General features: G+C 45.6%; 1 protein-coding gene and 1 long non-coding RNA gene across 9 annotated transcripts in view; one reads left to right on the top strand and one right to left on the bottom strand.

The window, feature by feature from the left end:
* SYCP2 (synaptonemal complex protein 2) overlaps nucleotides 1-25750 on the top strand; it is a 752024-nt gene that overhangs the window by 471315 nt on the left and 254959 nt on the right. For all 8 annotated transcript variants that reach the window (XM_029611557.1, XM_029611556.1, XM_029611555.1 and 5 more), the window contains 2 exons: nucleotides 20641-20714; nucleotides 20905-20962. In XM_029611557.1, coding sequence (XP_029467417.1) covers nucleotides 20641-20714; nucleotides 20905-20962 — 132 coding nt within the window. The remainder of the gene's footprint in view (nucleotides 1-20640; nucleotides 20715-20904; nucleotides 20963-25750) is intronic.
* The window catches only part of LOC115096642, a 112091-nt gene continuing 101827 nt past the window's right edge, over nucleotides 15487-25750 (bottom strand). The window contains exons 2-3 of the long non-coding RNA XR_003858121.1: nucleotides 18463-18582; nucleotides 15487-15646 (exon numbers count right to left, since the gene is read on the bottom strand). This is a non-coding gene — a long non-coding RNA (uncharacterized LOC115096642). The remainder of the gene's footprint in view (nucleotides 15647-18462; nucleotides 18583-25750) is intronic.

The raw sequence follows: 25750 nt of genomic DNA on the forward strand, positions 1-25750 counted from the left end.
CCTTTGGCCAATCCGTCTTGAAGAACTTATTTCCAATATAATCTCAGCTCCTTCCACATCCAATCTGCTGTGATTTTCAGGCTGCCTCATTTTTCCCAACAGTACGCCAGTTGTTGTGTCTGTTGCACAAGTTGTACACTGTTGGTCCAAGTTAAATATGAGTCAGCCTGTAGCTTGCTAATCATGTGAGGACTACCATCCTGCTTGTCCTGGGAGAAAACAGAGTTGCTTACCTGTAACAGGTGTTCTCCCAGGACAGCAGGATGTAGTCCTCACAAAACCCACCCGCCACCCCGCAGAGTTGGGTCTGAAACATTTTATTATTTTATTTTTTCGCTCGCATCTTTTGCTACAAATGAGACTTAAGGGAGACCCCTTTGGCTCGAGGGAGCGTGGCATGTTGGGCATGCTCCGTGTGCCAGTCAAAAGTTCTAGAAACTGATAAAAAAGTTTTATGTGATAGGGCTCCATCTAGTGATGTCACCCACATGTGAGAACTACATCCTGCTGTCCTGGGAGAACACCTGTTACAGGTAAGCAACTCTACTTTCCCTGGTGGCTCTCGCCTGTTTGCTTCTCTCTCAAGAGGTTGATGACTCTAGGGTGAATTCCAGGGCAGTTATGAAGCCAGCAGCTGCCTTCTTGGCAGATGCAGGCTGTGATTTTGTCCGCACCTCAGCCAGGGGGTGGTTTCGGTAATAGCGGCCAGGCATCAGTTATGGCTCAGAAATTGGTTGGCTGATGCAACCTCCAGGGCTATCCTCATGAAATTGCCCTTTAAAGGCTCGCTTTTGTTTGGGCACGAGTTAGAGAAACTGGCCAGTAAGTGGGGCAAATCACCTGTTCCTCAATACCGGAAGATAAGAAGCAGATGCCATGCTCCTTTAGCATGAGAGGTCGTGCCAGGGGATCCAAGCATTTTCAACCTTTCAGAAGAGTCAATCTTTTGGTAGGTCTCAGTTCTTTCGTCCCAGAGAGCCCAGAAGGGGCGCGAGCTCGGGTAGTGGATCCTTCCGAGGCTTCCAGTGAAAGTTTGCCGACCCCCCCTCCCCCAGGAACAGGAGATAGGGGATCACCTCTCTCCTATCAGAGGTGGGTCGAGATCACATCTGATCAAAGTGTCCTGTGATACGAGGAAATGCGCTGTTGTTCCGCAGTATTCCTCGGGACGTGTTCATGGCCTCTCCCTGCCACTCTGTGCAGAAGAAGTAGGTAGTGGAGGATACATTGGCAAGGCTCCTCAGTCTGAGGGCTATGATCCCGGGGCCCACGTTTCAAGAAAATACGGGGCGATATTCAATTTATTTCATTGTGCCCAAGAAAGAGGGATCCTGTCGTTCCATCCTGGATCTCAAGGTGTCGACCGTCATCTGCGGGTGATGCATTTTCACATGGAGACCTTGCGCTTGGTGAGAATGGCCGTACAGTTGGGAGAATTTCTAACCTCTTTGGACTTGTCTGAAGCATATCTTCACATTCCCATTCGATTAGAGCATCAACGCTTTCTGCGGTTCGCAGTTCTGGGATGCCATTATCAGTTTTGGGTACTGGCTTTTGGTCTGGCCACCACTTCAATGACATTTTCCAAGGTAATGGTGGTAGTTGCGGCAGAATTGAGAAAGGATGGGATCCTAGTACATTCGTATTTGGGTGACTGGCTGATTCGAGCCAAGTCGCTGGAAGAGAGCTGCATGGTGACCCGCAAGGTAATCTCCCTATTGCAGGAGCTCAGCTGGGTGGTGAACCTGGCCAAGAGCAGTTTTCAGCCTGCTCAGTCATTGGAATACCTTGGAGTTTGGTTCTACGTGAAGCAGGGCAAGGTTTTCCTGCCAGAATCGCATATTCAGTTGATGGCACAGTTACGTCTGTTGATGAACACTCTGCGCCTGACTGTATGGTCTTACCTGCAGGTACTTGGTTTAATTGCAGCAACCCTGGAAGTGGTACTGTGGGCGAGAGCGCATATGTGTCCTCTTCAGCACTCCCTGTTGTCTCAATGGAACCTGCATTCTCTCAGGATAAGCAGGATGGTAGTCCTCACATATGGGTGACATCATCAGATGGAGCCCTGTCACGGAATACTTTTGTCAAAGTTTCTAGAACTTTGACTGGCATACTGAGCATGCCCAACATGCCACTAACCCTGTGGCCACCAGGGGTCCCCCTTCAGTCTCTTTTTTTTTTGCGCAGTAGTTGCCTCGCGGTTTAGGAGCTCTGTGAGAAATTTCTCACAACTTTCCTCACGGAAATATTTGAAATTTAACTTCTTAAAAAATCCCTCACCGGGGTCCCCCATCGCGCTCCATTCCGTCCGATGCTTGGTAAGTGTTTTTCCCGTACTGTGCGGTTGGTTCCTGGCAGCTTACCACCTCGATGCCTGACGGTCACCAACCACACGCCCACCATTTTTCGGCATGGCGACCAGGTTTAGGAAATGCCCCGAGTGTCCAAGGACCATGTCCATAACGGACCCGCATAATGTTTGCGTTTTGTGCTTAGGCCCCTCGCACGACGTCCATCGATGCCCCAGTTGCACACAAATGACCCCCAAAGGCCGTCGCGCTCGACTGGACAAGATGGAGCATTTGTTTGCATCGAAACACTCTGCTCTATCGACTCCAGCTCAAGAGGCTCCGACCGGAGAGGGTCCATCGACCTCGGAGATGCCTCACCAGGAACATTGCGGAGTGGGTGACCATCCATCACTTACACCCTCAAAGGCATCGGCATCATCGTCCTTGGTGCTGGTGAAAGACCAGACCGAGCACCAAGGGGAACATCGTCACCAGCACTGATGTGCATCCCCGCCCGGTGCCGGCACCGATACCGCAGCAGCATCGATTCCTACCGAGCCACCTGCAAAGAGGGCCCAGGGAGAGGAGCCCCCATACTCCTCTGGACCCGGGACCCTGAGGCGTTCCCCACTGATATCGGTGCCGGGTACTGAGCCTCCACAGATCGCTGTGGAGCATCCAGTAACACTTAGCCTGCCTCCTACCCCAGGCGCAGTGCTATCAAAGCCAGCCTTCAGAGAAGAATTGGACAAATTGGTCCAAGAGGCAGTGTTCAATGCCCTTCGGGGCTTTAAGTCACCACCGGCACCGGAACCGGCGCTCTCAATGTTCGCACTGCTCCTTGAGTGCCTGGACACCCTCATCGGTGCCCTGCCGTATCAACCCGTGCCATCGGACACGCTAGCACTGCGTCAACCATTGAGGCCTCCGCAGGTCCCGATTCCCATACCGGGTTCCTCGGAGGAAGAAGAAGGGACTTCCAGCTCGATCCTGGCATGGGATCCACCGATGCCGGAGCCCGTTCCAGGGCCATCGGGGCTGTCAGTGCCTAAGCATACCTCATCCACTTTGGTGCCCTTGAGACCGGCACAGACTCCTTCGATGCCAGTGCCGCATCCATCGATGCCACCTTGATATCCATCGATGCCTTCTCGCCTTCTAGGCTCTGGTATTCTTCCTCCCTCAGAATTACCAGCAGGTGAGGAAGAAATTCCGTATGATCCTTGGGAGGATGCATCCTCGGATGATTCCTCATCCAAGGAATTGCTCTCAGAGCCTTCACCCCTGGAAGAAAGGCGTCGATCTCCTCCTGAAGACCTCTCCTTTGTCAGCTTTGTCAAGGAGATGTCTGAAACTATCCCATTTCCATTGGTGACAGAGGAGGATACTTGCCACAAGATGCTGGAGGTCTTACAATTTGTAGATGCTCCAAAAGAGGTAATGGCGATACCAGTACATGAAGTACTGCTTGACCTCTTGCACTGCTTGTGGGACAATCCAAGTACTGTACCTCCAGTCAACCGAAAGACAGATGCCAGTACCTGGTTCAACAAGCCCCTGGCTTTCAAAAGAGCCAGCTTCCCCACCATTCTGTAGTGGTGGAATCAGCCCAAAGAAGGCTAAAAGATCCTGTCCACACTCCTCTGCTCCTCCTGGTAAGGAACAGAAGGCATTAGATGGATTAGGATGTAGAGTCTTTCAAGGGTCCATGTTGATAGCGCGAATAGCAGCATATCATTTATACATGACCCAATATAACAGAAATCTCTGGAAACAAGTCCAGGAATTTGCAGAGACCTTACCACAACAACAGCAACAGACCTTGACCTCCATCCTACAAAAAGGATTGGAAGCAGGTAAACACAAAGTCAGATCTGCTTACGACTCTTTTGAGACAGCAACCAGAGTCTCAGCAGCGGGCATTAGTGCTAGGCTTCGGGCCTGGCTCAAGGCCTCAGACTTATGCCTGGAGGTGCAGGATAAACTTGCAGATCTCCCCTGTACAGGAGAAAATCTATTTGGGGATAAGATCCAAGACGCAGTGGCCCAGTTAAAGGACCATCATGTGACCCTGCATCAACTTTCAACTGTCACCTCAGAGGCACCCTCCGTAGTCTGCAGGGCTATGCACAGGGACACCAGGAAACAATTTTATAGACCGCGTAGGTATTATCCTCCCACATCCCGTTCTCGACCAGCTCGAGCCCCTCAGAGAGGACATATATGCCAAGAGAGGACACCTAGAGCGCAGCCAGCTCCACAAGCTGGTCCTGCGACTGGATTTTGACTCCTTTCCAGAGCAGCAGCCATCTCCCCTTAATCTCAGTGGGAGGCCACCTTTGCCACTTTGCAACCAATTGGCACCCAATTACCACAGACCAGTGGGTAGGGTCCATCATAACCCATGGCTACCATCTAAATTTTTCAGCTATACCCCTGGACTCCCCACCCAGTCTAGCGTGGAGCCGGGACGATCACACAACACTTCTCTAGTCAGAACTCTCAACCTTTCTGATGCCAAGGCCGTACAACCGGTTCCCTTGACCCAGCAGGGGAAAGTATTCTACTCCAGGTATTTCCTAATTCCAAAAAAGACCGGCGGCCTCCGGCCTATACTGGACCTCCGTGCCTTAAACACATTTCTTTACAAGGAACGGTTCAGGATGGTGTCTCATATTTCAATCTTCCCTCCTCATCGCAAGTACCTGCGATTTGTGGTGGGTCACAGGCATTATCAATACAGAGTACTGCCATTCGTCCTCGCCTCAGTGCCCATAGTGTTCATGAAGTGCCTGGCAGTAGTGGCTGCACATTAATGCCGCAAGGGCGTACACGTCTTTCCATATCTGGATGACTGGCTCTTAAAAAGCCAGTCCAGACTAGGGGCCCTCGACTCCCTCGGTCTCACTATAAGGCTACTGCACTCACTGGGATTTCTGATCAACTATCTGAAATCCCACTTGACACCATCTCACCATCTCTCCTTCATAGGAGCAGACCTAGACACCACTGTAGCCAAAGGGTTCTTACCCGACGACAGTGCAGCCACGCTGTCCAGTCTCTCCAGCTCTATCCGCACTCGAAAAACAGCCTCGGCTCGCCAACTTCTCAAGTTGCATGGCCAAAGGTATCAACGGTCCATGTCACCCCAATGGCACGCTTAGCCATGAGACTGACACAATGGACTTTAAAGTCTCAGTGGCATCAAGCCACTCAGCCGCGTACGTCCCTTGTCCACATAACCAGTCAATTTCATTTGTCCCTTACTTGGTGGACGCACAAGGCCAACTTACAAACAGGTCTACTCTTCCAGCAACCAGCTCCTCAGGTGACCTAAACCACGAATGCCTTCAACCTAGGTTGGGGAGCCCATGTCGAAGACCTTCAAACCCAAGGGACTTGGACAAAAAACAAAGCGATCTGTCAGATCAACTTCCTGGAGCTTCGTGCGATGTAGTACGCCCTTTATGCATTCAGGGACTGCCTATCCAACAAGATAGTCTTGATTCAGACAATCGAGAAGCAATGTGGTACCTGAACAAACATGGGGGCATGGGCTCTTATCTGCTCTGCCAAGAGGTGGTGCAGATTTGGGCCTGAATCCTGTCGCACTCAATACAATTGCGAGCCACTTATCTGGCAGGCACACAGAATGCAATAGCGGACCGACTCAGCCGAAGTTTCCAGCCCCACGAGTAGTCTCTGGATCCCTCTGTTGCGAGCAGAATCTTCCACCGATGGGGTCAACCGACCATCGACCTCTTTGCATCTGAACAGAACTGCAAAGTGGAACGCTACTGCTCCCTACACAGGGACTGAAGAGCACCAACCATGGATGCCTTTGCCCGCCCCTAGAACACAGGCCTGCATATTCTCCGATTCCGCTAATCAGCAAGACTCTCGTGAAGCTACAACAGGACCGAAGCTTAATGATACTCATAGCCCCGTATTGGCCACAGCAAGTCTGGTTTCCCATACTTCTCAGATTCAATAGAGTAGGACTTAGAATTATGGACGAAAAGTATTGGGAATGAACCAGTAGTGAAAAATAACCCAGTGCTCTTCACCTTAAACAGAATATTATAGACGCTGCACAGCTAACAAATATCAGAGATGACCATCATACTAGGCTTCCTCGTAAGGGCTTTCGCCTATTCATCTCGGCCTTATAAATAATCATAGGTCATATTGATGAAACTAATTTTTTAAATATTTTTTCTTATGCAATTAAAACTCGCAAAATCATAGGCTGTGTTCAGCCCGAAATCATATTATGCTTTGTGCAAATCCATCATTAGAAATTTCAACTTATCTTGAACACTTCGATATGTGAATGAAAATTATCAGTCTTAAGCCATAACGATAATCGCAGTGCTGATGACCCGACACGGAGGGGTCTAAAAAAACGCTGAAGCGCCATTTTTGAAGAGGTTCAACAACTGTAATTACTACCCTTGAAGAAGGACTGGCAGATGGTGAAAGCAGTCCGAAACACGGCTCCGTGTCGGGTCATCAGCACTGCGATTATCGTTATGGCTTAAGACTGATAATTTCCATTCACATATCGAAGTGTTCAAGATAAGTTGAAATTTCTAATGATGGATTTGCACAAAGCATAATATGATTTTGGGCTGAACACAGCCTATGATTTTGCGAGTTTTAATTGCATAAGAAAAAATATTTAAAAAATTAGTTTCATCAATATGACCTATGATTATTTATAAGGCCGAGTTGAATAGGCGAAAGCCCTTACGAGGAAGCCTAGTATGATGGTCATCTCTGATATTTGTTAGCTGTGCAGCGTTCCCATACTTCTCAACATCTCTGTCCAGGAACCCATTCGCCGGGGCACAGCACCCAACCTCATAACACAGAATCACGGCATGTTATATCATCCGAACCTCCAGACCCTATCTCTGACGGCCTGGATGTTGAAAGTTCGATACTACAACCCCTCAACCTCTCTACTAGCGTCTCTCAAGACCTTGTAGCTTCACGTAAGCCTTTCACGCGGAAATCTTACCGCTCTAAATGGAAAAGGTTTACAGGGTGGTGCACCCAAAAGGACCTTAACCCCTTTTCTTGCCCCACACCCGCACTCTTGGTTTATCTCTGGCACCTCTCGGAATCTGGACTACAGACTTCCTTCATACAAGTACACCTCAGTGCTATTTCTGCTTACCTTCAGGGAGTAGGGGATGCACCGATAACGGCTCAACCCCTGGTGAGTCGATTTATGAGAGGCTTAATACAGCTTAAGCCACCTCTATGACCACTGGTTGTCGCATGGGACCTGAACGTGGTACTTGCACGGCTCATGCGTTCTCCTTTTGAGCCACTGCACTCGTGCAAACTCCGATATCTTATATTTATTTATTTATTTATTTAAAAGGTTGTATACCGTCGTTCACACTATATCACGGTTTACATAAAACAATCATAAAACTGAATATACATGGAAAGTAATTTTCCTAGTAGCAATCACATCTGCTCGCAGGGTAAGTGAGTTACAGGCCCTTGTGACCTACTCACCTTACACAAGGTTCCTCCATGACCAGGTGGTTCTCTGAACTCACCCTAAATTCCTTCCTAAGTTGATAACAGATTTTCACTTAAATCAGTCCATAGTCTTGCCCACTTTCTTTCCAAGGCCTCACGCTCATCCAAGTGAGCAAGCTCTACACACCTTGGACTGTAAGCGTGCGCTAGCATTTTATTTAGACCGCACTACCACCCCCAGGAAGTCCACCCAACTCTGTTTCTTTTGATAAAAACAAACTTGGAGTTGCGGTGGGCAAGCAAACTCTCTCCAACTGGTTGGCAGATTGTATTGAATTCTGCTACCAACAAGCAGGCCTTCCACTTCAGGGACGAGGGAAAGCGCACTCAGTCAGGGCACTGACAACGTCAGTAGTACACTACCGTTCAGTACCGATTACCGACATCTGCAGGGCTGCGACATGGAGCTTTCTCCACACCTTCGCAGCTCACTATTGTCTAGACAAGGCTGGACGACAAGACTCTGTCTTTGGCCAGTCTGTCCTAAGGAATTTATTCCCAGTGTAGACACCCAACTCATCCTTCCTCGACCCGCTGTGAATTTCAGGCTGTCTCATCCTTGCCAACAGCACCCCAGTTGTTGTGCCTGTTGCACATGTTGTGTGCTGGTTGGCCTGATTCGTATGACTCAGCCTGTAGCTTGCTATTCACTCATATGTGAGGACTACCATCCTGCTTGTCCTGGGAGAAATTAGAGTTGCTTACCTGTAACAGGTGTTCTTCCAGGACAGCAGGATGTTAGTCCTCACAAAACCCACTTGCCACTCCGCGAAGTTGGGTTCGATAACGTTTTCTTATTTTATTTTTCGCTCGTACTTTTTGCTACAAACGAGACTGAAGGGGGAACCCTGGTGGCCACAGGGTTAGTGGCATGCTGGGCATGCTCAATGTGCCAGTCAAAGTTCTAGAAACTTTGACAAAAGTATTCCGTGACAGGGCTCCATCTGATGATGTCACCCATATGTGATGACTAACATCCTGCTGTCCCGGAAGAACACCTGTTACAGGTAAGCAACTCTGCTGTCTCTGGACTATTTGATTTGGTTCCACCTGCCGATGGAGGTCTCCTCCCGACTGCAGTGGCGGCTACAGCTGGATCATCTAAGGAAGGGAATTTCCCTAGCACCACCGACTGGCTAGTACTGACGACAGATGCAAGCTTCTATGGTTGGGGAATTCAATGTCAGGAGCCGACAGCATAAGGGCACTAGGATGCAGAAGTGTCTCTGGAACATCAATAATTTGGAATCCAGGGCAGTCAAGTGGTCCAGATAATGTTGGCAACGTAACGACTGTGGCTTACATAAATTGGCAGGAAGGAACCAAAGGCCAACAAGTGACGCAGGAGATAGAACAACTTATGGAATGGGCCGAACTACATCTCTAGATGATTTTAGCCTCACATATAGCAGGAAAAGACAATGTAAGAGCAGACTTTCTCAGCAGGGAAAATCTGGACCCAGGAGAATGGACACTATCAAACGAGGCATTTCAGCTGATTCTGGATCACTAGGTCCTCCCATTTCTAAACCTTCTGGAAACTTCTCATGATGCAAACGTTTCATGATTCTTCAGTCGCAGGAGGGATCCAAAGTTGTTGGGGATCGATGCCTTGGTGTAGGAGTGTCCGAAAGACAAATCGCTGTATGCTTTCCCTCCATGGCCCTTGTTAGGCAGATTAGTCCAAAGGATTGAGCGCCACAGAGGGATGATGCTCTTGATTGCTCCAGATTGGCCCAGGAGACTGTGGTATGCGGATCAGCGGCGGCTCCTGGCAAAATCATCCCTTCAGCTTCCAGCACACAGGGATCTGTTGTGGCAGAGTCCTATTCACGAATATCTAACTCGATTTTGTCTTACAGTATGGCCCTTGAAAGGGCTCGCTTGCTGAAAAGTGGATACTCTGCAGCAGTGATTTCCACTTTGCTAAGAGCTAGAAAGTTCTCCACTTCATAAGAACATAAGAACATGCCATATTGGGTCAGACCAAGGGTCCATCAAGCCCAGCATCCTGAATCTAACAGTGGCCAATCCAGGCCATAAGAACCTGGCAAGAACCCAAAAACTAAGTCTATTCCTTGTTACCATTGCTAGTAATAGTGGTGGTTATTATCTAAGTCAACTTAATTAATAGCAGGTAATGGACTTCTCCTCTAAGAACTTATCCAATCCTTTTTTAAACACAGCTATATTAACTGCACTAACCACATCTTCTGGCAACAAATTCCAGAGTTTAATTGTGCGTTGAGTGAAAAAGAACTTTCTCCGATTAGTTTAAATGTGCCACATGCTAACTTCATGGAGTGCCCCCTAGTCTTTCTATTATCCGAAAGAGTAAATAACAGATTCACATATACCCGTTCTAGACCTCTCATGATTTTAAACACCTCTATCATATCCCCCCTCAGCCATCTCTTCTCCAAGCTGAAAAGTCCTAACCTCTTTAGCCTTTCCTCATAGGGGAGCTGTTCAGCACACTGAACCGAAGATTTCAATGTGTTATCCACTATGACGCCTAGATCTCTTTCTTGGGTAGTAGCACCTAATATGGAACCTAACATTGTATAACTATAGCATGGGTTATTTTTCCCTATATGCATCACTTTACACTTGTCCACATTAAATTTCATCTGCCATTTTGATGCCCAATTTTCCAGCCTCACAAGGTCTTCCTGCAATTTATCACAATCTGCTTGTGATTTAACTACTCTGAACAATTTTGTATCATCTGCAAATTTGATTACCTCACTTGTCATATTTCTTTCTAGATCATTTATAAATATATTGAAAAGTAAGGGTCCCAATATAGATCCCTGAGGCACTCCACTGTCCACTCCCTTCCACTGAGAAAATTGTCCATTTAATCCTACTCTCTGTTTCCTGTCTTTTAGCCAGTTTGTAATCCACGAAAGGACATCGCCACCTATCCCATGACTTTTTATTTTTCCTAGAAGCCTCTCATGAGGAACTTTGTCAAATGCCTTCTGAAAATCCAAGTACACTACATCTACAGGTTCTCCTTTATCCACATGTTTATTAACTCCTTCAAAAAAGTGAAGCAGATTTGTGAGGCAAGACTTGCCTTGGGTAAAGCCATGCCGACTTTGTTCCATTAAACCATGTCTTTCTATATGTTCTGTGATTTTGATGTTTTAGAATACTTTCCACTATTTTTCCTGGCACTGAAGTCAGGCTAACCGGTCTGTAGTTTCCCGGATCGCCCCTGGAGACCTTTTTAAATATGGGGGTTACATTAGCTATCCTCCAGTCTTCCGGTACAATGGATGATTTTAATGACAGGTTACAAATTTTTACTAATAGGTCTGAATTTTCATTTTTTAGTTCCTTCAGAGCTCTGGGTTGTATACCATCCGGTCCAGATGATTTACTACTCTTAAGTTTGTCAGTCAGGTCTACCACATTTTCTAGGTTCACCGTGATTTGGTTCAATCCATCTGAATCATTACCCATGAAAACCTTCTCCAGTACGGGTACCTCCCCAACATCCTCTTCAGTAAACACCGAAGAAAAGAAATCATTTAATCTTTCCGTAATGGCCTTATCTTCTCTAAGTGCCCCTTTAACCCCTCGATCATCTAACGGTCCAACTGACTCACTCCCAGGCTTTCTGCTTCGGATATCTTTTAAAAAGGTTTTATTGTGAGTTTTTGCCTCTATGGCCAACTTCTTTTCAAATTCTCTCTTAGCCTGTCTTATCAATGTCTTACATTTAACTTGCCAACATTTATGCATTATCCTATTTTCTTCTGTTGGATCCTTCTTCCAGTTTTTGAATGAAGATCTTTTGGCTAAAATAGCTTCTTTCACCTCCCCTTTTAACCATGCTGGTAATCGTTTTGCCTTTTTTCCACCTTTCTTAATGTGTGGAATACATCTGGATTGTGCTTCTAGGATGGTATTTTTTTAACAATGACCACACCTCTTGCACACTTTTTACTTTTGTAGCTGCTCCTTTCAGTTTTTTTCTATTTTTCTCATTTTATCAAAGTTTCCCTTTTGAAAGTTTAGCATGAGAGCTGTGGATTTGCTTACTGTCCCCCTTCCAGTCATTAAATCAAATTTGATCATATTATGATCACTATTGCCAAGTGGCCCCACCACCGTTACCTCTCTCACCAAATCCTGTTCTCCACTGAGAATTAGATCTAAAATTGCTCCCTCTCTCATCGGTTCCTGAACCAATTGCTCCATAAAGCTATCATTTATTCCATCCAGGAACTTTATCTCTCTAGCATGTCCCGATGATACATTTACCCAGTCAATATTGGGGTAATTGAAGTCTCCTATTATTACCGCACTACCAATTTGGTTAGCTTCCCTAATTTCTCTTAGCATTTCACTGTCAGTCTCACTATCTTGACCAGGTGGACAGTAGTATACTCCTATCACTATAGTCTTCCCCGACACACAAGGGATTTCTACCCATAAAGATTCAATTGTGCATTTAGTCTCATGCAGGATGCTTATCCTGTTGGACTCTATGCCATCCCGGACATAAAACACTTCCTAGGCCTATGTGCATGTTTAGCGAGTGTTTGAGGCCTGGTGTGAGGATCAAGGTACTCTTCCTTGTTCAGTCAAGATCCCGCTCATTTTGGAGGAGGAAGTGACGTCACCTGCATAATGGCCGCATGATCGAGGAACTCCCGGTCCCCCGGCGAAAAACCTTTCTTCAACAGGTGAAAACGCGGCGAAAACGAGCCTGAACCGGTGGCTGAGACAGAGCACAATTCCCGGCGACCCGATATCAAAATTGCGGGGTGCTCCGTTAAATATACTGCACAGCGGTGGTTGCCCGGGAACGGCAGCTCTCTCAATTGAGGCCGCATACAGTGAACAACCCGCCCCTCACGCTCAGAAAAATTAACCTCACGGTGATTTCAGCGGCGATTCCAGCAGCGCAACGGATTAGGCTTCGGGGGCAGAAGCAGAGCTGCTCCCCTGACGGCAATCTACAGCACAGGCAGACTAGGCGTGTGGTCGGATATACGCTAATTGCAGCCACTAGCACTGTAGACCACAGGACATGTGGCCCCTGGCTCCCAACTAGGGCACACAAAGGGTAAGCAGCCTTAAAAAACAAAAGCCAAAAAAACCCACCAAAAACCGGAGGGTCATCGCGGCTCTTTCGGACGGTGCATTGGAGCAGATATAGCCCCCCTTCCTCTGATGTCTAAATCGTGCCGCTCAGTGGACCTTCGGCAGTATTCTCACGAGGCAGCAGACCCAAAAAAAACTCACCAGCTCTCAGGACAAAATGGCGTCCGGAGCAGCACTGGAAAAATTCGCTCAGGCTGGTGAGTCTCAGGCCCCGCTCTCAACTCCGGCCACTTATGAGCATATTTCTAAGGCAGACTTTATACATTGGTTTGAAGAATTGAATAAAAACATTGGTGGCATTAAGACTGAATTGTCTCAGATAGTTGCAGAGCTTCGTCAGGACATGGGGGCTCTCGGGCAAAGGGTGGACGATGTGGAGACACAGATGGAGGAGCAATTTGTATCCGTGGACAAGCTTACAAAAAAAATCACAGAGCTGGAGTCCGTACATGACCTGACAGAAGAAAAACTTGAAGATTTGGAGAACAGGTATCGCCGCTGCAATCTACGTTTCAGGGGGATCCCAGAATTGGAGGAATATAAAGATGCTGCGCTAGTGGTCAAAAAAATCAGCAGCTACCTCCTACTTAAAGATAGGGAGAGTTATGACCTGGACTCTATACATCTAGAAAGGGCGCATCGGGCCCTGGGGGCCAGGAGGAACAACTCTCCCCGGGACATAATTGTTTGCTACCGGGAATTTCGCCAGAAGGAAGAGATATACCAAGCGGCTTGGAGAGAAAATCAATTGCAATGGGAAGGCCACAACATTTCTGTGTTTACAGACTTGTCCCCACTGACTTTACAGAAAAGGAAGAGCTTTCATGGTATCACTGAAGTACTACGTGAGGGCATAAGATATAAATGGCTGTTCCCTTTTGAGCTCGCATTCACAATGGGAGGTACTACTTCTCGGGTGAAGACGGTACAGGAAGCTGCAAATATCCTTACTGACGCCGGCATGCAGGTAGAAACGTCGCCAGAACACCATGAGCGAGCCTCGGACCCTACAAAAGAAACACCCAGATGGCAGAGAGCTTCCTCAGGAAGATGACGGTTGCGGAGGCATTCAGGGAGCATGACCTCATCTAAAACTGCACCTTCTTGAAGGCGCTCTTGGTCCACTCAGCGAAACATTCTGGTTGGCTTACAGGACAGCGAGGATCATCACAGTCCGACTAATAGCTTCACAATAGCTCTCTTTTGGCTTCTGACAACTTTTATGCTAACTTTGGATATGCCTTATACCAGCACTGGTCCCTATAGGGGCTAAGGATGCATAATAGCTTGCATTCAAATGGGCCCCCTATTTTGGTGGGTTCCCATCAGTGTAGAGCTATCATGCTGATGAGCTAATCTGGGTTTGAGTGTCGTGGGACCAAGTGCTCTCACATGTTGTAATGTTACCGAGTTAAGTTGGGCTTCGCCTGTTGTTTGCTTATTGAACACCAATTTTACTACGCTGGGGGAACCGGGGCAGGTTGTGCAGGTGTTTCCTTTCCTCCTGCCACTACTACAGGCTGTTCATGTATCAGCCTTCTATGACAAAGGGGATTGGGGGAGAGTTCTGGGTTGTACTAAAATTGGATTTGATGTATCACATTCTTGCTTTTTGGGCATTAGGTTATTACTTTTACACTAATTTGAGTGTTCGTTTTCCACAGGGGAATAGCATGTTTTTCTGGTTCATTTCTTTCCCTACCATTGGGCTTACTCGATATAATGGGATGCAAGGTACGCATCAAGTGTTGCCATGGATAAGGAATCCCAATGGGTATGTTCAGACTAGCCTCCTTGAATACAAAGGGATTAAATTCCCCATTTAAAAGGAATATGCTATTCAAGGAGGCTCGACGTCTACAAGCAGATATTCTCTTTGTGCAGGAAACGCATTTAAGAGGCAGGGATGGCAAGCTTTTACGGGGCAATAGGCACTATCCCCAAGTCTTCTTGACTCCCAGTAGGGCTAATAATAAATATGGTGGGGTGGGTATATTGATAGCCAGTACGGTCTGTGCGGATTTTAAGGTTCTGCACCAAGATCCAGAAGGGAGGTTGTTGATATTACAAATGACCACCCCACAAGGGACCTATATCCTGGCAAACATATATAGCCCTACACATGATCAGGATTCCTTTTATCGGAACCTATATTATCAGCTGAATTGGTTTCCGGGGGATCACCTTATAGTGGCGGGTGATTTCAATATTACATTACATCCCATCATGGATACCTCTAAGGGAAAGAGCTCTGTACCATCAACACAGTGCAGGGAACTGTCACACTTTGAGCTTATAGACATCTGGCGCTTTATGCACACCAATGTTAAAGATTTTACTTTTTATTCAGCGGCCCATTGCTCATATTCTAGAATTGATATGTTCCTTATAGATAAATCACTCATTTTGGACACCTTGCATACTTCTATAGATGTTATTACATGGTCGGACCATGCACCAATTACCTGTGATTTAAATGCTTTACAGGGAAACACAAGAAAGCGCTTTTGGAGATGTAATGATTCTTTATTTGAGGACAAGACAATTTTACAAAAAATATGAGAAGTAATAAATGAATACATAGAACTAAATGATACAGGTGAGATGTCCCCGATGACAGTGTGGGAGGGTCTCAAGGCAGTAACTCATGGACACTTGATTACACAGGCATCCTACAAGAAAAAATTCAACAATCAAAATAGACAATCCTTGGAAGGCCAAATTAGATCATTAGAGGTAGAGCATAAAAAATATGGTAGAATAGATGACCTTCATCAGCTTTATCAGGTTCGGCAGCAGTTACAGCAATTAAATATATCTAAAACCGCTCATCATTTGAATCTCCTCAAACAAAAATATTTTAAAGGTGGTAATAAAGCCGGTAGGTTATTAGCCCATGCCCTAAAGAAACGGCAGTTACAGGCCCAGATTTTGAAAATTAGGGATGCTCTGGGTAAGTTTCTTTATCAATCTAATCACATCAGGGAATGCTTCATACAATTCTATAAAGAATTGTATTCGTTGGATAAAACGATACAGCACGATGACCTTTCGGACTATCTGTCATCAGTCACTCTCCCCATCATAAGAACATAAGAACATAAGAAATTGCCATGCTGGGTCAGACCAAGGGTCCATCAAGCCCAGCATCCTGTTTCCAACAGAGGCCAAAACCAGGCCACAAGAACCTGGCAATTACCCAAACACTAGGAAGAACCCATGCTACTGATGCAATTAATAGCAGTGGCTATTCCCTAAGTATAATTGATTAATAGCCATTAACAACGGGACCGACTGAATAAGGAAGTAACTTTAATGGAAATTACTAGGGCAATCGGCGACTTGAAATCTGGCAAGGCCCCAGGGCTAGACGGTTTCACAGGGAAATTCTATAAATCATATTCGGAGCAAATAACACCCCTCCTCATGAAGGCTTTCAATTTGTTCATGGAGGGATCTCCATTGGGTCCCCACACTAACACAGCAGGGATAACAATTTTGCCTAAATCAGGCAAGGATATTACACAATGTGGTTCTTATCACCCAATCTCAGTACTGAATATTGATCTGAAAATTCTTGCAAAAAATTTTAGCTACTGGATTGGGTGTCCTCTTGCCGGATTTGGTACATGCAGACCAATCTGGCTTTATCCCTGGGAGAATGGCGTCCGACAATGTTCGTCAGGTATTGAATTTAGTTCATTTGGCAAAAAGTCGACGGTCAACATCAATATTTATGTCTGTTGACGCCGAAAAGGCTTTCGATAGAGTACATTGGCCTTTTCTATTTCAAGTTTTAGAAAAGTTTCAATTGGGGAATCGCTTTATTCAGTGGATTCAACAACTTTATACCTCCCCAGAAGCATTTATCAAAGTCAATGAGGGATACTCAGTCAGTTTCTTGGTGGAGCGGGGTACCAGACAAGGGTGACCTCTTTCACCGTTATTATTTGCTTTAGTGCTGGAACCCTTTGCCACTACAATACGCCAAAAGGACATGATTCGGGGCATAGAGGTAGGGGGAATTTCGTATAAAATTTCAATGTTCGCAGATGACATTTTATTCACATTAAGCCAGCCCACAACCACATTTCCAGCTCTAGTGGCGGAATTAGGAAAATACAGTAGGGTATCGGGCTTTAAAATGAACTATGATAAGACTGAGCTGCTGCCGATTCACCTGGATGACTCCGTACGTAACCAATTACAATCACAATATCCTTTTAAATGGGTGAAACATAGTATTCGCTATCTAGGTATCAATCTGACAGGTACTGGAACGGATTTATTTAAGCTCAATTATGATCCCTTAGCAAAAAAGATTTATCTGGATTTTGTGGCCTGGAATTCGTTAAATTTATCCTGGCTGGGTAAAATTGCAACGGTTAAAATGGACATTCTCCCTCATCTCTTATACCTTTTTCAAACATTGCCCATTGAAGTCCCCGATAGCTACTTTAAGTCACTGCGGAGGTGAATTTTTTATTATATCTGGCGCAGGTGACCACCACGGATTGCCAGACAGATATTGTACCACCCAAAAATAAATGGAGGGGTGGGCATGCCCAATCTTAAAAAATATTATTTAGCTGCTCAGTTGAAGGCAGTTGTGGATTGGCATTTAGAGCGTCCGAAAAAGCAGTGAGTGGCCATTGAGGAAGCCTCTGATAACTGTCTGCGCCTAGCAAGGCAGAGTTGGCTATTACGCACACACAGGGTGGTGGGCCGATACTATCTCCCTATGCGAACCATACTTTATGTCTATGGGATAAACATAAACGAGCATTGATAGGCCCACACTCATTACATAGAAATACTCCCATATGTGATAACAGGGATTTCCCTCCGGGACTACAACGTGGATATTTTATACATTGGCATACTTTGGGCCTAAGGGTGGTGGGACAGCTTATTCATACTAATAATAAAGAACTCATGGATTTTGCCACATTGCAAGCGAAATACAACTTACCTTCCACTGATATCTTTATGTACTCACAACTGAAACACTACTTAATGCAAGCCAAATCTAGGCAACCATTTCCCCCAGATAAATTACTTTTTGAAGGCATATGTGGTGCAGAGGGGAAAGTCAAAAAAGTGATTTCTAAGATCTATTTGCTTCTTTTGGGAGATATGCGGGACATTCCTAAACATGCCCAGGCATGGGCCATCGACTTAGGGGTGGACATAGATAAGAAGGACTGGGATATCTGCTACCAAAATATTGGTAAAAGTTCTATATCTGCTATGTTGGTGGAAAATGGATACAAAATGTTATATCGCTGGTATTTGACTCCCTATAAAATGCAAAGGATGTACCTTAATTTTCTAATCAATGTTGGCGAAACTGCAAACAGGTTGGAACATTTTTGCATATGTGGTGGGAATGTCCCGGAATCAGTGAATTGTGGACCTTGGTATTCCATACATTATCTGAAATATTGGGAAAGACAGTGCTAAAAGATGTAAAATGTTGTTTACTTACATTTCTTTACCCGGATTCTGGTAGGACGCATGGTCTGATAATTGCCCAGGTGGTTTTGGCCACACGGATGACCATAGCGGCCTCTTGGAAACAAGCGAATAGTCCACAGAGTTCGACTGTCTGGAAAAGAATGTCGAGTGTTTATTATCTGAGCAAGTTAACCGCTCTTCGTCAAGACCGCTTGGAACAGAAGTTGTGGGCGCCCTATGAACAATGGGTGGCCTGCAACTCCTCTCCCTGATTGGGGAACCATGGTTTATTTCAAAGCACATCAACTAGTGGGTCTGTGGCTCATCAAATCATTAATCATCTATCCTTTTCATTTATACTGATAATAGTGAAATAGTACACCCAGAGGGGCTTGGGTGGGGGGGGGTATCTTTTGTCATGTCATGTAGGTTCCTAAGAGCAGGTTATAGTACTGGTTTGCAATGATGTGCATTCTGTATTGTGGATGCCTTATGCTTATGTTCATGTTTCGGTTCATCTGTTACTGACATGTATTGTTGATATTTTTAATAATAAAACTTTAAATGACAAAAAAATAAGATCCCGCTCATTTTGGAATTTTTGCAGGATGGCTTGAATAAAGACTTGGTACTTAATTCCTTAAAGGTACAAGTAGCGGCTCTCGCCTGTTTCAGAGGTCAGTTGAATAGTGAATTCTTGTCGGCTCAGCCTGATGTGGCCCATTTCCTGAAAGGAGTGAAACATCTTCGTCCTCCTTTGTGGTTTCCGGTACCCTTATGTAGTCTTAATTTGGTATTGGATTTCTTAGCGGGCCCTACATTTAGACCGATGCATAGCCTGACCTTGCGGTTTCTGACCTTGAAAATGGTGTTTCTTGTGGCAATTTGTTCTGCACGTAGAGTTTCCGAACTGCAGGCCTTGTCTTGCAGGAAGCCCTTCCTCCGGGTGACTCCAGGGGCAGTACAACTGCGAACTGTTCCTTCTTTTCTACCTAAGGTGGTCACTGACTTTCACTTGAATCAGTCCATCTCCCTGCCATCTCTGGACAGAGAAAGAGATGAAGAGGAGTATAGTCTGTTGCGAACCTTGGATGTCAAGAGTCATAATGTCCAGTATCTGGAGGCTACTGAGCCTTTACGGAAGATTGGTCGCCTGTTTGTTCTTCACAGCGGTATTAGGCAGGGAAAGCAAGCCTCGCAGGCTACCATAGCTTGCTGGATTAAGGAAGTAGTCACAGCTGCATACGTTGATGCTGGGAAGCCTTTATCTAGTCAGGTCAGGGCTCATTCCACTAGGCCTCAGGCAGTGTCATGGGTGGAAGTGAAATTGTTGTTTCCCGTCAACATTTGCCGAGCTGCAACATGGTCCTCATTAAACTTTCCAGGTATTATTATCTGGATGTGCAAGCACAGGAGGACACAGCCTTTGCACATCTGGTTTTGACTGGACCGCAGGCAACATCCTGCCCTATTCGGGAGTAGCTTGGGTTCATCCCATTCGTTCTAGATTCATCTGACTGGACGCTAAGAAATGAGAAATTACTGCTTACGTGATAATTTCCTTTTTCTTAGAACAGTCAGATGAATCCAGCCTCCCTTCCTTGGCTGCCGAATGGTTGTATTATGGTCCTCCTCCATAGCTACATGTTACAGGGATTACTGGTAAGTGTTCCTTCAGTCCCTAGACTAGTGTTAATACATGCTTGGCTGAGCTCAGTGTTGTCTGTTGGCTGAGTATTGACATGGTTATCTGTTTAATCAAGTTTTGCTAGTCTGTCCACAGTTGCTTTTGAAGAGAATACTGGCAGGCTGATGTCACTGCAGGACTATATAATACTGTGATATCAGTTTGCTCCGTCTCCATCTGCTGGTAGAGGTGCATAACCCACTTGTTCTGGATTCATCGGACTGTCATAAAGAAAGGGAAATTATCAGGTAAGTAATAGTTTCTCATTTACCCTGTTAGCATCAACCCTTAAAACCCTGCTGACTAGCCCCAAGAAGCAAGAAGAAGTTTAAGTTCTGGAAACTTAAAATGATTTTGTCAAGAAAGCACTTTAAATGTCGGATAAGAAAATGAAATCAGGATTATAGCTAACTGACACATTCACACATATTCGCACACGTATGTGTGTGTGTGTGTATGCATAGACAAAACTAAACAAGTACAGTGTAAAAGTGTTACATACATTTCTACATTTTGGTTTAGGAGAAGGACCAGATTAGAAGCTTAAGCCATCTAAAAACAACATTAGATACTCATACAACCGAAACAGCATTTATGTAAGTATTTTTATTTATTTATTGTATTTATATTCCAGCCTTTAACCACTTCAAAGCAGATTACTTTCAGGTACTACGGTATGGTTATTTCTTTCTCAGAAAAGGACTCTTAACTGGCAGTATGGTAATATATTGATGAATATAGCTGCTGAGAAACAAGTCAGTGATGCAGGGTTTCATTTTTTTACAGGGATGATGTTTACAGCTTTAATTTAAGTGGAATGGAGGAGCCTACTATAAAGCTTGGAGTAAGATTTTTAACTGTAGATAATATTTGTGTGACTGTATAATGAGGTATGTCGATTTTAGCATATAACTGTTCTAAATCCATTTTGGACATGAGGTGCCATTAAATGTCTTTTATTCTCATGTGCTAGTTTTCTAATGATATTTTTGTACAACCTGGAACCTGAAGCACAGAAAATTGTTTGGCACTTGTAAGAAGATCACATTTTATTCTCCTTGTGGTAGACATCGCTACAGTGTAGCATATGCACTTCCTGCTTAGTTTAATGAGACGGGGGAAGCTGGGGAGGTCTTTTGTACCAAGCCCTTATAAAGAAGAGGCTTCGGTGCACAGTAAGCTGAATTGTTAAACTTTATAAGGGTCATATCAGCTACCTTGTTACCCTGATGTCTGGCAGTAATTATCATTGCTGGCAAGATACAATTGCACCACCTGTGACATTCAACTAGTTTTGTACTAATTAGGTTTTGACAGGATTGTACAAAAGAATTGTAGTGGCCATGAACCTCTCTGTTCTTAGATGCACTTCACTGGGCCAGCACTTGAATAGGTTAATGAACCTGAAGCATTTAACAGGTTGTATTTTCATACATGGGGCTCTTTGTGGAATATCAGTATTAAAATATTCCACAGATTGGGAATGGTTTCAGATAATTGTAGAAAATGATAGCCAGTATAAATAGTTCTTGGATGTTTATTTTGTATTTCTTCTTGTTCTCATGACAGAATAGCACTTTCCTGTGTCAGAACATCAGACTCAGTAATAATGTCCAGATTGTAATTTAAACCCAAATAATAATTGATAAAATACAAGAATCTGTGTTAGATTATGAGCTCTGAATTTTTTTATAACAAAATTACAGTAAAGGTGCAATATTTTCTGCATTTTTGTCTTTTGTCACATATCACGCTGTTTAGGATACTGTTATATCTAATTTGCATATGGATAATATGTTTTCATTTTATCCTGTTATACCAGTCTAGTCCAGACATGTGGGTTATGTCTACCTTCAAGCAGATGGAGGCAGAGCACACAGTTTTTCTTTGTGATATCATCACCACTAGCTGGGGGAGGGGGTGCAGCACAGAGAAAAACCAATATTCTCTGTCTTTAGCAGATGATAGGACTCATTGGTGGCACAGCAAGATTTTGTTTACAGGTGCTGATAGAGTATTGTGCCAAGCCCATAGTACACCAGGAGAGTGAGTCTGCTGTATGGGTTCCTGGTCCCAGAGGGAACTTAGTAGAGCCTGAGGGGGGGGGGGGGGGGGTAGGGGATTCCCTTGACAAAAAAAAGGAAAGGCAAAAACTTCCTGGCCCACACTCCCATGCTCCCAGAGCCATTGTTAAGTTTCAGGGGAAAAAAATAAATAGAAACATGTTTTCAGAATCGGGGCAGAGAGAAGCAAAGGGGCTAGGATTCTGACCTTTAGGTAAGTGCCTTTGGAGAGTTGTGTTTTGTTAGCTATCTCTGGTGTTTCTCTACCACGCTATTTGGGGGGAGTGTTTTCAGCCCACATATAGGTACGTTTCTTTATGGCCACTGCTCTGGGACCTGCAGTTGCAAATAGGCTACCACAGCCATGGGACCTCTTTGTGCCCCATATATCCGGTCGGGGAAGATCCTCGGGGAGCCTTCCAAGGCTTTTGAGCAGTCAGCTCCATTTACCTTGCAGCAATTAAAAAATCCTTGTCTGCTTCATGAGCAGAGTGCTTGTTGGGGGAGGCACTTGAAACAGCCTTTTCGGGGGCAAAGGCAGCTATGTTGATTTCTTCCACTGCGGGAGACTCTTGAGTCTCAACAGCATTCTGCTGATGCCATGGGGGATTTCAGAGACAACCTCCCCCCCCCCCCCTATAATCCTGGATCCCATGGGAAATTCTGTTTAAAAGATTCCTTCAAGCCTGCCAAGGAATTCAAAGGAGTTTACTTCAGAATTCTTTAGATTTTTACATCAGACTTTCTGTACTATTCAGAACCCTGATGGCAAGAGGAGACTTTCTGCTGGCCTGGGATTCAGCACAGGTCACTGCCTCTAGAGACCAGGTTCCCAGTAAGTGACCCAAAGTAGTAGCAGATTTTTCCTTTCCTATCCTAGAGTAAGCACAGGAGGAGCCTGAAGATCTGTAAGAATTGGCCAGCTGTGTTTCCATGGAGGAGGGAGAGGTAACTTCAGATAGAGAGGATGAGACAAGATGAAATTCTGGCATTAATTCATCAATTGGCTTCATCATTAAGGATGTCCGCAAGTACACTAAGGCATTTTTGCTTCACTCAGATGTGGAGGATATGGCACTTTTGGAATGGGAGTCCTCGGAGAACGACTTGAAGAGAAGAATTTTATCAAGCTGTATCCCCTTTCTCAGGAAGCAGTTCAGCATTTATTCCAGATGCTTTAGGTAGATGCTCTGGTCAAAGTGGTTACTAGATAAACCACTATCCCTATCGAAAGAAGTACTTCTCTTAAAGATCCTCAGGACGGGAGGTTTGATCTCCCACTTGTAATATTATATAAATCACTTTTCTTTTCCTTTTCTTAACCAATATGTTTCTTGTAATATTAATCAAAAGAGCATAAATAAAAAAAATGTTTAAAAACACACATGCTTTTCTGCATCTCTTGCAGTCCAAATTTCTTTTTGTGGAGGTTTGATGATATGGATGCTATTGCAATGGATTCAGCAGCTAGTAGAAGATGAAGAAGCAGCTTGAATGGAACCAGCAGTGGTGTTTTTAGCTGATGCCCTCTACAGTCTTCTCAGAATTTCTTCCAGATCAGTTGCTTCAGCCATAGCAGCCAGAAAACTTCTCTGGCTCCGCAACTGAGCAGCAGATTCTTGGTCGAAGTCTCAGCTGAGCAAGCTTCTTGTTACGCCTGTCGGTCGCAGACGGCTGCGACCTCTCATGCTTACCTCTTTTTTCCCCGCTCCATCAAGTCTGGGAAGAGTGGCAGTCTCTGCCAGTCCCCACTGACCTCTCCGGTGTTCCCGGGACAGTGTGGGTGCTGCCGACTGCCATCTTGGACCCGGAGTTACTTAGACGCACGCGCAAGGGCCTCATTTGAACACGTCATGGCGGGAACCTCGGGGGTGTCCCCACCCGATGATGTCAACCCACTAGTGTATTTAATCTGACCAGCCCTTGCCTTCCTCGAGTTAGCAAGGAGTTCTGTCTTGCTGAATTCTCCACATTCAAGGGCTTCCTGTTCCTGACTCGGTCTTGGCATCCGGACGCTCTGAGTACCCGCTCCTCGGGGGCTCCCCTGCGTTCTTGGCTATCCGCTCCTTGGAGGGCCTTCCTGCCTGCCTGCTACTGGATCTGCTTCTCAGGTTTCTATCCTTCTCCAGGAGCCATCTACTGTGAATACCTCTACTGACTTCTACTATACAGACTTCTACTATACAGACTTCTACTATACAGACTGCATAGCGGCGTACCCCGACCCTCAGGCCACTACCGCCTTTCTTCAGTGGACGTCATTCAGCTTTCCTGCTCTACAGAATACCTACACACCATCTACAGGAGCCACTTCCGGGTTCCAGCATCGCTACCAGTTCTTCAACATCTACTGTACAGACATCCTCAGCATACCCCGCTCCACAGGCCACTAGCATATCTGTCTTCCTGAGGTTCCTACGCGCGTCAGAGGGGCTCCGCGGGCCATTACCGGATCTTCTCAGCTGTGTCTCACTGTAGGTAATTCCCATTGCCCTGGACTGTACTACTATATCTCCAATTCTGTGGACATTACTTTTCCTTCCTACTTAATAAAAGTCTCCATTTCTAGCTGTGTCCCACGCACTGAGACTGCGCCTGCGGATAGTGAGGCTCACAGGGCTCCTCCCTGTGGGAGAAGACATCTCTCATCTCAGCCCTGGGTTCACATCCTTCCTTAAACATAACACTTTTATTCAAGGGAAAGTTTTTGTTTGGAGAAGATCTGGAGCAACTAGTTAAGAATCTCCGATATCCAAAGTCACAGTGGCTCCCTGAGGACAGAGGTCAGTCCTTTTATGAATCTGGCAGTGGTCGTGGTCAGTTTTGAGACTCCAGATGTTATAGAACTGGCAAGCAATCATATGTTTATTCCTTAAGGGCTAAGGCCTGGTGTCGCGCACCAAAGGTGTGCGACAAAGGAGCGTGCCTCTTTGTGTGCCCCTTCATGTCGCCCTCAAATCACCTCCCTCCCCTCTACCCTCTTTGACCACCCACTGACTGCACGCTCCCCTCAATTGCAATAACCCCTCCTCCAGCACACATTACCCTCGAACCATAACTTACTCCTTACTTTTACTCCATCCCATGACACTTTTCCACCATCCTAATTACATAAACTGTCTTCCAGCCGCATTTTCTATCCCCCACACCTAACCCTATCTAACAACACCATTGGCGCTACCCCCCTATAGTAAAACCACCCTGAACAGTCCTCAGACCCCTTACCAAAAAAATCTTCCTAAACAGCCCCCCGCCCTCGCTGCAACAAGTCACTAATTTATTCCACTCCCCCCTTCCCCCCTTCCTCCCAGCATCCCACCACCCACCACTCCCTCCACCCAACCAACCATGTCAGCTTACTCCATCCCCACCCTCAAACACCTCACTCATCGACACACCTCACACATCCTCAACCATCCCACAGCACACCGCAAATCCCTCATACCAATCATGATCTCCCCGCTCACGCAATTCCTTGGCCTTTCTGCCCTATCCATCATTCTCTTCAATGCACAATCCCTGGGTAAAAAGGCCCCCATACTCAATGACCTCCTCCTAGATTGCAAACC

The sequence above is a fragment of the Rhinatrema bivittatum genome, chromosome 8 (genome assembly GCF_901001135.1).
Source record: "Rhinatrema bivittatum chromosome 8, aRhiBiv1.1, whole genome shotgun sequence".
Taxonomy (NCBI): domain Eukaryota; kingdom Metazoa; phylum Chordata; class Amphibia; order Gymnophiona; family Rhinatrematidae; genus Rhinatrema; species Rhinatrema bivittatum.